General features: G+C 44.4%; 1 protein-coding gene across 1 annotated transcript; it reads right to left on the minus strand.

Moving 5' to 3' along the window:
- Positions 1-354: 354 nt before the first annotated feature.
- On the minus strand, positions 355-2,738 carry LOC131527429 (uncharacterized). Its single transcript, XM_058756518.1, has 3 exons — positions 2,214-2,738; positions 1,374-1,610; positions 355-1,178 (listed from the first exon to the last, which is right to left on the minus strand). The coding sequence occupies exon 3, from the start codon at positions 1,120-1,122 to the stop codon at positions 370-372; it is 753 nt and encodes a 250-aa protein (XP_058612501.1). The 5' UTR covers positions 1,123-1,178; positions 1,374-1,610; positions 2,214-2,738; the 3' UTR covers positions 355-369.
- Positions 2,739-11,540: the final 8,802 nt, after the last annotated feature.

Consider the following 11,540-nt stretch of genomic DNA (forward strand, 5'->3'; position numbering starts at 1 on the left):
AGTGACACGCCTTCTCTCACTCTCTTGACTGATGTGATATATACGTGTCTGCAACGTGGTCGAATCCCACACCATGCCCAGATAAGTGGTTCTCTGTAATGGAGAAAGCACACTCTTCTTGGCGTTTAGTCTTAACCCCAGCTCTTACATTTACATTTACATTTACATTTAGTCATTTTGCAGACGCTTTTATCCAAAGCGACTTACAATTTGGGGAACACATGAAGCGATTCATCTTGAAGAGGCAATTCGACAAAGGAAGTGCTTGTAACACCAAGTCTCAGGCATTGTTTAAATAAGTACAAGCTAGCAAGGGAAGGAATAAGTAAGGAGAAAGATTTTTTATTTTTTATTTATTTATTTATTTTTTTATGTGTAGGTTGAAGTCAAGTAGTGTCGAAAGAGATGAGTTTTCAGCTGTTGCTTGAAGATTGACAGGGATCCAGTACTCCGAATATGGGTGGGAAGATCATTCCACCAGCCAGGAATGGTGAACGAGAATGTTCTGGAGAGTGATTTTGAGCCTCTTTGTGATGGTACCACGAGGCGTCGCTCACTAGCAGATCTCAGATTTCTGGAGGGGATGTAGATTCTTAATAGTGAGTGCATGTAGGCGGGTGCTGAGCCTGTGGTTGTTCTATGAGCAAGCATCAGTGTCTTGAACTTGATGCGAGCTGCGATTGGTAGCCAATGCAATGAGATAAAGAGAGGTGTAACATGGGCTCTTTTGGGTTCCTTGAAGACCAGTCGTGCCGCCGCATTCTGAATCATTTGTAGAGGTTTGACTGTGTTTGATGGAAGTCCAGCCAGAAGAGCATTGCAGTAGTCCAGCCTAGAAATGACAAGGGCCTGGACAAGAAGTTGTGCAGCATGCTCCGTCAGAAAGGGCCTGATCTTTCTGATGTTGTGTAGTGCAAACCTGCAAGATCGAGCAGTCTTTGCAATGTGGTCTTTGAAGGTCAGCTGGTCATCAAAGATTACACCAAGATTTCTGACCGAAGTTGATGGGGTAATTGTTGATGAACCTAACTGGATCGTGATGTCATGCTGTAGAGTTGGAGCGGCAGGAAAGACAAGAAGCTCAGTCTTTGCCAGGTTGAGCTGGAGGTGATGTTCTTTCATCCATGCTGAGATGTCTGCCAGGCAACCTGAGATCCTTGCAGCTACCGTTGGATCATCTGGTTGAAAAGAGATAGAGCTGTGTGTCATCAGCATAGCAGTGGTAGGAGAATCCATGTGCCTGTATGATGGGACCCAGTGATGTAGTGTATGTGGAGAAGAGGAGGGTCCAAGAACCGATCCCTGAGGAACCCCAGTGACCAGTGTATGTGCTTTGGATACCTCCCCTCCCCAGGCCACCCTGAAAGACCTACCAGTGAGATAGGATTCAAACCAGCGAAGTGGAATTCCAGCGATGCCCAGTGATGAGAGAGTGGAGAGGAGTATCTGATGATTGACAGTGTCAAAGCGGCAGATAGATCCAGCAGAATGAGGACTGATGATTTGGAATGGGCTTTTGCAATACGCAGGGCTTCAGTGACCGAGAGAAGTGCAGTCTCAGTTGAATGGCCACTCCTGAAACCTGACTGTTTAGCGTCCAGTTTGTTGTTCTGTGAAAGAAACAATGAGACCTGGTTGAAGACAACACGTTCAAGTGTTTTCGCTATAAATGGAAGGAGAGAGACAGGTCTATAGTTTTCTATAAGAGAAGTGTTTAATGTAGGTTTTTTGAGCAGTGGGGTTACCCGAGCCTGCTTGAACGCAGTGGGGAAGATGCCTGTGAGGAGGGATGTGTTGATGATGTGTGTGAGTGTCGGTAAGAGCGTGGGAGAGATTGCTTGCAGAAGGTGCGAGGGATTGGGTCAAGAGGACATGTTGTAGGATGGTTGGAGAGGAGAAGTTTGGATACTTCAGCCTCCGTCAGGGGACAGAAGGAGAAAATGGGAGGTTTAGCAGTGGAAGTGGTTGGTTGGGGTCCTGTGTGCGTGGAGGTGAGAACTGATCACTGATCGATCTAGTTTTGTCTGTAAAAAGTAGCAAAGTCATCAGCTGTAATAGAAGTGGTGGGAGGTGGTGGAGGGGACAGAGGAGAGAATTAAATGTTCTGAAGAGATTACGCATGTCTGGAGCGCTGTTGATCTTGTTGTGGAAATGTGAGGATTTGGCAGTGTGGACATCAGCAGAGAAAGATGAGAGCAGAGACTGATACCTACTCAGGTCCGACGGGTTGTTTGATTTGTGCCATTTTCTCTCTGCCGCTCTGAGTTTAGTCCGATGTTCACGAAGAACATCAGATAACCACGGGTTAGAAGGGGCAGTCCGTGCTGACCTAGAGGAGAGAGGACAAATGTCGTCTAGACAAGAAGTTAAGGTAGAGCATAAAGTTTCAGTAGCTGCGTTTACATCCAGAGATGAGAAATGGGTAGGTGAGGGAAGAGAGGAGGATACCACAGAGGAAAGATGGGAAGGAGAAAGGGAGCGCAGGTTTCGTCTAAAAGTAACCGGTAGGGGGGTTGGTGGCACACGGGTAGCAAAATGTAGTGTAAATGTAATGAAGAAATGGTCCGAGATATGTAGCGGTTGTACCAGAATGTTATCTGCAGTACAATTGCGTGTGTAAATTAAATCAAGTTGGTTGCCTGATTTGTGCGTGCTAGTAGTGGTAAGGCGATTGAGATCAAATGAAGCTAGTAGCGAGTGGAAGTCTGTAGCATAAGGCTTGTCTAGGTGAATGTTGAAATCACTAAAGACTAAGAGTGGAATGCCATCCTCCACAAAAGAGGACAACAACCCGTCCAGCTCCTCTAGGAAGGTGGCTAGAATTTGTCCAGGGGGACGGTAGATTACCACAATCTGGAGTTTTATCGAGCTGATACAGTAATGGCATGACATTCAAATGAGTTGTAATTGCAAAGGGTAGAGCGGGTTGAGTATTTCCAATTGTGTGAAACGAGCAGGCCAGTACCCCCACCCCGACCAACTTGACGCGAAGTATGAGAGAAAGAGAAATTAGTAGAGAGAGCAGCTGGGGTTGCTGAGTCTTCTGGACGAATCCAGGTCTCAGTCAAGCCCAAGATGCTGAGAGTGGATTTTAAAGAAAAGGCAGAAATGAAGTCAGCTTTGTTGACGGCTGACTGACAATTCCAGAGACCCACAGAGAAAGCCAGAGGTGTAGTGGAAGATGTAGAGATAGGGCGTAGGTTAGCAGTATTACGTTGCCGTCTGCGAGTGATGTTAGAGCGTGGCTGAGAGAGAACCGGAATGTTTTGGAGACACATGATAGAGGTAGAAGGAAAGAGGATAGGAGAGCAGAGTGAGGAAGGAAAAAGATACTTAAGTGTGTAGCTCGGTGTCGTTGCTCGGTTCAAGTCGCACAGGAAAAAGTCGCAGGTCTTTACACTCCTCGGTCTTCACACGAGGAGGCTGAACACGACGGCTGAACGCTTCCGCAGACGCTTCCGCGTCAGCGCACACACCTCAAACAAATACACAGTCTAGAGTGAAAAAAAAGCTGTGGTCGCTTTTAATTAGCACAACCACCAGCCAATCGCAGGGCAATGGCTCAAATCGAAACTAACACTTCGCACTTAAGTGCAGGAAAGGAGTTTAAGCTAAAGGGCAGTTATTATAATGATCAGTTAGTGCAATCAAAAATATAAACCACAACGAAAAAGCAGAATAGAAATAGGTAGGAAACGAACTATTCTTTCCTAGCAACAAGGAATTAATTTAAACAACAGAGCTAAGAATGAGTATTAAAACACTTACGCACTGCCGTCTGTGTCTTCTGGTGACTAATCGCCTAATAGCTCTTTCATGTGGGCGAGAACAACATGTCGATGTCGAATCGCCAACTGCTCTGATTGAGCTAGAATCAACCAGTCGTCGATATAGCTTAGTATGGAGTCACAAAGGAGCCAGAGCAGCATCCACACAGTTCGTGAAAGTATGGAGTGAGAGTGCAAGGCCGAAAGGAAGAACCCGGTATTGGTATGCTTTGCTCCCGAAAGCAAACCTCAGGAACTTCCTGTGAGAGGGAAGGATGGAGACGTGGAAGTATGCGTCTTTTAGATTGATCGTGACAAACCAGTACTCTGACCTGATCTGAGACACGACCTGTCTGAGTGTGAGCATCTTGAACTTCAGTCGCATGACTGAGCGGTTCAAATGACGCAGATCTAAAATGGAACGCAACCCTCCATCCCTCTTTGGAACTATGAAGTACCGGCTGTAGAACCCGGACTCTCTTTTGTGAGGAGGGACCACCTCGATGGCCTCCTTTCTCAAGAGAGTGTCTACGTCTTTTTCCATGACCAGAGCCTGCTCGGGGACCACCAGTTTGGGAATCACCCCATTGAAGGGCGGCAGAGCACCAAACTGAATGCGATAGCCTCGCTTTACAGTGCGCAGGACCCATTGAGACACATTTGGCAGTAGTTTCCACGCTGCCAAATAGTCTACTAAGGGAACCAGTCTCTCGAGACTGGATTCTGGTGTGCTTAAGAGCTGCTAGCTTGGTGCCCTGAAGTGGAGGACCGGCAGGGGATGGCAGAACCAGCTGCTCTAGAGACCCCAGAAGGGGGTGGCGAGCCTCTCAGCTCCGCTACGCTTCCAGGCGGAAGTAACTGAAAGAAGCACTTGCTGGAGACCGCTACGCCCTGGAACTCTGGCAGGGTTGGCAGACTGATCTCTTGAGGGCACTGAGGAGAGATGGACACCGTGTCATGAGGTGTAACCCGCTCTTCCCCAGAAGGGCCTGCTCTCATAAGCCCTGGGCCATGCCTGTCAGGGCTTCTTGGTCGAGGACTTCTTAGACTGAAGGACGGTCCGCAAATCAGGCTTAGCCTTTCGAAGCCCCTGACCCAGAGCGTTTGCCAACTCGGTCCCGACGCGGAGGAGCGCAAGTTCCTCTCCTTCATCCAGCTCTTTTAGTGTACCCCTTGCCCACCAGCACTGATGTTATGCACAGCGGCTTGGAGGGCAAGGTCGGAGCATTTAGAGACGATGTCGTGCCGGGGGACAGATAGCTCGCAAGCATCTGTTCCACCTGAGGCATCGCTCTTTATCCGTGCTCATTCAATCCCCCCACATTACCATAGTAATCAGAGGCGGGGATGAAGAGACGAGCCGAAAAGGGTCTAGCCCACAAGCCTGACACCTCGGCTTAGTTTGCAGAAAACGTTCATCTACCCTGAACAAAATTATAAACGCAACACTTTAGTTTTTGCCCCCATTTTTCATGAGCTGAACTCAGAGATCTAAGACTTTTTCTATGAACACAAAAGGCCTATTTCTCTCAAATATTGTTCACAAATCTGTCTAAATCTGTGTTAGTGAGCACTTCTCCTTTGCCGAGATAATCCATTCACCTCACAGGTGTGGCATATCAAGATACTGATTAGACAGCATGATTATTGCACAGGTGTGCCTTAGGCTGGCCACAATAAAATGCCACTCTAAAATGTGCAGTTTTATCACACAGCACAATGCCACAGATGTTGCAAGTTTTGAGTGAGTGTGCAATTGGCATGCTGACTGCAGGAATGTCCACCAGAACTGTTGCCCGTGAATCGAATGTTCATTTCTCTACCATAAGCCATCTCCAAAGGCGTTTCAGAGAATTTGGCAGTACATCCAACCGACCTCACAACCGCAGACCACTTGTAACCACACCAGCCCAGGACCTCCGCATCCAGCATCTTCACCTCCAAGATCGCCTTGAGACCAGCCACCCGGACAGCTGCTGCAACAATTGGTTTGCATAATCTATGAATTTCTGCACAAACTGTAAGAAACCGCCTCAGGGAAGCTCATCTGCATGCTCGTCGTCCTCATCGGGGTCTCGACCTGACTGCAGTTCGTCGTCGTAACCGGCTTGAGTGGGCAAATGCTCACATTCGATGGCGTCTGGCACTTTGGAGAGGTGTTCTCTTCACGGATGAATCCCGGTTTTCACTGTACAGGGCAGATGGCAGCGTGTATGGCGTCGTGTGGGTGAGCAGTTTGCTGATGTCAACGTTGTGGATCGAGTGGCCCATGGTGGCGGTGGGGTTATGGTATGGGTAGGCGTATGTTATGGACAACGAACACAGGTGCATTTTATTGATGGCATTTTGAATGAACAGAGATACCGTGATGAGATCCTGAGGCCCATTGTTATGCCATTCATCCACGACCATCACCTCATGTTGCAGCATGATAATGCACGGCCCCATGTTGCAAGGATCTGTGCACAATTCCTGGAAGCTGAAAACATCCCAGTTCTTGCATGGCCAGCATACTCACCGGACATGTCATGTTTGGGATGCTCTGGATCGGCCAACCTGATCTCACAGAATTCCGTGTAATGTTCACGGACTTAATTAACCCCGAATCTGTGGTGGCATCACGGAATCGCCGAAAATTCCGTGCTGGGCTCACAGAAGGCATCAGCCGTGGTCCATGCACGGATTCACTGGTTCAACACCAGCGCTGCATCGGACCACGTAAAAAGAATGACTCCGATGCAGTTATACTTTCACTGGAGTACCTGACCCCACCCCTACCCTAAACCTACCCAGTTCTGAACAATAATGATGACGATAAATTATCGCGTCGGCATATTGAAAGTGTTGAACCAGTGGATCCGTGCGTGGAGCACGGCTGATGCCTGTCACTGACTTACATTGGTTATCACTTCTGTGAGCCCATCACGGAATTTTCGGCGATTCCGTGATGCCACCACAGATTCGGAGGTAAATTAAGTCCGTGAACATTACACGGAATTCTGTGAGATCATGTTGGGATCGGCGTATACGACAGCGAGTTCCAGTTCCTGCCAATATCCAGCAATTTCGCACAGCCATTGAAGAGTCAAGTCAAGTCAAGTCACCTTTATTTATATAGCGCTTTCAACAATACAGATTGTGTCAAAGCACTTAACAGTATCAAACTGTAAGATAGAGTGTCAGTAATGTATAATGATAAGATTAAACACTCAATTTTCAGTTAAAGGCATTTCATTATTGAATTCAGAGATGTCATTGTCTAGCTCAGTTTAGTTTAAATAGTATCTGTGCAATCAAATCGGCGATAATCGCTAAAAATTAAGTGTCCCCAACTGAGCAAGCCAGAGGCGACAGCGGCAAGGAACCAAAACTCCCTCTGTGACAGAATGGAGAAAAAAAAAACCTTGGGAGAAACCAGGCTCAGTCGGGGGGCCAGTTCTCCTCTGGCCAGACGAAACCCGCAGTTCAAAAGTTTATATTTCTATTTTTTTTTTTTTTTTGCAATTTCTAACAATAATAGTATTATGTAGTTAGGTATTTTATTATATTTTAGTTAATTTGTTATATTTTTAGTTTTATTGTATTTTAATCGAGGTCATCACTGGGGATATGTCTCTGGGGCTCATCTCTTGGTGCTGATCCACCATCTGATCGGATATGAACTGAGAAACAGAATAGGAAAGAAACAGACAAATATTAGCGTAGATGCCATTCTACTTACGATGTAATGAGTACATCATGTGTTATGGGGAGTGTTCCCGGTTCCGGTTGATCTAACTAATGCAGCCTAAAAATCCTTTAACGGATTTGAATAATAGAAGCGTATTAGTGTGTTATGTGTAAGCCAGGCTAAAGAGATGGGTCTTTAATCTAGATTTAAACTGGCAGAGTGTGTCTGCCTCCCGAAGAGTATTAGGTAGATTGTTCCAGAGTTTGGGTGCTAAATAGGAAAAGGATCTGCCACCCGCAGTCGATTTTGATATTCTAGGTATTATCAAACGGCCAGAGTTTTGAGAACGCAGTGGACGTGGAGGACTATAGTGTGATAAGAGCTTGCTCAAGTACTGAGGAGCTAAGCCATTCAGGGCTTTATAAGTAATTAACAAGATTTTAAAATCTATCCGATGTTTGATAGGGAGCCAGTGCAGTGTTGACAGAACCGGGCTAATATGGTCATATTTCCTGGTTCTAGTAAGGACTCTAGCTGCTGCATTTTGGACCAACTGTAGTTTGTTGATCAAGCGTGCAGAACAACCACCCAATAAAGCATTACAATAGTCTAATCTTGAGGTCATAAACGCATGCATAAACTAACATTTCTGCATTTGATGTTGAGAGCATAGGTCGCAATTTAGATATGTTTTTGAGATGAAAAAACACAGTTTTACAGATGCTAGAAACATGGCTTTCAAATGAAAGATTGCTATCAAACAGCACACCTAGGTTCCTATCTGATGAAGAAGAATTGACAGAGCAGCCATCAAGTGTTAGATAGTGTTCTAGGTTATTACATGTGGGGTTTTTAGGTCCGATAATTAACACCTCTGTTTTTTTTTCAGAATTTAGCAGTAAAAAATTACTCGTCATCCAGTTTTTTATATCAACTATGCATTCCGTTAGTTTCTCAATTTGGTGCGTTTCACCGGGCCGTGAATAAATATAGAGCTGAGTATCATCAGCATAACAGTGAAAGCTAACACCATGTCTCCTGATAATATCTCCCAAGGGTAACATATAAAGCGTGAAAAGTAACGGCCCTAGTACTGAGCCTTGAGGTACTCCATACTGCACTTGTGATCGATATGATACCTCTTCATTCACTGCTACGAACTGATGGCGGTCAGATAAGTACGATTTGAACCATGCTAAGGCATTTCCACTAATGCCAACAAAGTTTTCTAGTCTATTAAAAAAATATTGTGGTCGATAGTGTCGAATGCAGCGCTAAGATCCAGTAGAACTAATAAAGAGATACAACCATGATCAGATGATAGAAGCAGGTCATTTGTAACTCTAATGAGAGCAGTCTCGGTGCTATGATACGATCTAAATCCTGACTGGAATTCCTCACAGATATAATTTTTCTCTAAGAAGGAATATAATTGTGAGGATACTACCTTTTCTAGTATCTTTGACAGAAAAGGGAGATTTGAGATCGGTCTGTAATTAACTAGATCTTTGGGGTCAAGTTGTGGTTTTTTAATGAGAGGCTTAATAACAGCCAATTTGACGGTTTTGGGGACATATCCTAATGACAATGATGAATTAATAATAGCCAAAAGAGGATCTATGACTTCTGGAAGCAGCTCTTTTAGTAGTTTAGATGGAATAGGGTCTAACATACATGTTGTTGGTTTAGATGATTTAACAAGTTTATACAATTCTTCCTCTCCTACAGTAGAGAATGAATGGAATTGTTCCTCTGGGGATCTATAGTGCGCTATCTGATGTGATACTGTAACTGACGGCTGCAAGGATACAATTTTATCTCTGATAGTATCGATCTTGGAAGTAAAGTAGTTCATAAAGTCATTACTGCTATGCTCTTGGGAAATGCCAACACCTGTTGATGCTTTATTTTTCGTTAATTTAGTCACTGTATTGAATAAATACTGAGGGTTATGTTTGTTTTCTTCTAGAAGAGACGAAAAGTAATCAGATTTAGCAGTTTTTAATGCTTTTCTGTAGGATAGGGTACTTTCCCGCCAAGCTATACGAAATACCTCTAGTTTAGTTTTTCTCCAGCTGCGCTCCATTTTCCGGGCTGCTCTCTTTAGGGCGCGAATGTGCTCATTATACCACGGTGTTGGACTCTTATCCATAATCTTCCTTAAGCGTAAAGGAGCAACCGTATCTAAAGTGCTAGAAAAGAGAGAGTCCATTGTTCCTGTTACATCATCAAGTTGTTCTGAGCTATTGGATATGCTGAGGAACTTAGATAAGTCAGGAAGATTATTTATAAAGCAGTCTTTTGTGGTAGAGGTAATGGTTCTACCATATTTGTAACAAGGAGGTGGCTTTACAGCTTTAGCTATATGGAATATACAGGAGACTAGATAATGATCTGAGATATCATCGCTCTGCTGCCAAATTTCAATGCCACTGACATCAATTCCATGTGACAGTATTAAATCTAGAGTATGATTTCGACAATGAGTAGGTCCTGACACGTGTTGTTTAACACCAATAGAGTTTAGAATGTCTATAAATGCTGATCTCAACTAATCTTTTTCATTATCAACATGGATATTAAAATCACCAACAATTAGGACTTATCTGCAGTCAGCACTAACTCCGATAGAAAATCAGCAAATTCTTTAATAAAGTCTGTATGGTGCCCTGGTGGCCTGTATACAGTAGCCAGTACAAACATCACAGGGGATTTATCATTAGTACTTGTTTCTTTGGATAATGTTATATGAAGCACCATTACTTCGAATGAATTATACTTGAAACCCGACCTCTGAGAGATACTGAAAATATTGCTATAAATTGTAGCAACACCTCCCCCTTTACCTTTTGGATGCGGTACATGTTTGTAACAGTAATCTTGGGGTGTAGACTCGCTTAAAGTAATGTAATCATCTGGTTTTAGCCAGGTTTCTGTAAAACAAAGCACATCTAGTTTATGTTCAGTGAACATATCATTTAAAAAAAGTGCTTTTGAAGAAAGGGATCTAATATTCAATAAGCCAAGCTTTATCATGTGTTAATCTATATTATATCGTTTTTTTATTTGTTGAACATCAATTAAATTGTTACTATTACTTTGGCTTGGATGTTTTCTGTATTTTCTAGTTCGGAGAACAGACACAGTCTCTATAATGTGATATCTAGGTGAAAAAGTTTCTATGTGCTGAGAGTTAACTGACTTCTGTGACGTGAGGCGGCTAGCAGACGATCGGTTTAGCCAGTCTGTCTGCTTCCTGACCTGGGCTCCAGTTAGTCAAGTACGAACTCTAAGACTATCTGCCATATTTCTAGAGAGAAGAGCGGCACCACCCCAGGAGGGATGAACACCATCTTTTTTCAACAGGTCAGGTCTGCCCCAAAAATTCTTCCAATTGTCTATAAAGCCTATGCTATTTTGCGGGCACCACTTAGACATCCAGCCATTGAGTGACAACAGTCTGCTATGAATTTCTCAAGAGGAGTGGACCAACATTCCACAGGCCACAATCAACAACCGGATCAACTCTATGCGAAGGAGATGTGTTGCACTGCGCGAGGCAAATGGTGGTCACAGCAGATACTTACTGGTTTTCAGACCCCCCCCAATACAGTAAAACTGCACATTTTAGAGTGGCCTTTTATTGTGGCCAGCCTGAGGCACACCTGTGCAATAATCATGCTGTTCAATCAGCATCTTGATATGCCACACCTGTGAGGTGGATGAAGTATCTCGGCAAAGGAGAAGTGCTCACTAACACAGATTTAGACAGATTTGTGAACAATATTTTAGAGAAATAGGCCTTTTGTGTACATAGAAAAAGTCTTAGATCTTTCAGTTCAGCTCATGAAAAATGGGGGCAAAAACAAAAGTGTCTTTTCTGCGGTTCAGCCTTTTTCTCGGCGGGCCAATTGATGTTCAACTTAGCCACAGCACGAGTAAACCACCTCCACTAGCTCCTCATATTGGGACGATTGAGGGTGCGAATCCTCGTTGACGCTCACCATGTCAACCTCCTTAGAGGAAGACAGGTGAAGATTCGAGCCGCGTCCCTGGGGGGAAGAAATCACAGAGCAGGCTTCCGATCCCAGAGAGCGGCTGCT

The sequence above is a fragment of the Onychostoma macrolepis genome, chromosome 20 (genome assembly GCF_012432095.1).
Source record: "Onychostoma macrolepis isolate SWU-2019 chromosome 20, ASM1243209v1, whole genome shotgun sequence".
Lineage (NCBI taxonomy): Eukaryota > Metazoa > Chordata > Actinopteri > Cypriniformes > Cyprinidae > Onychostoma > Onychostoma macrolepis.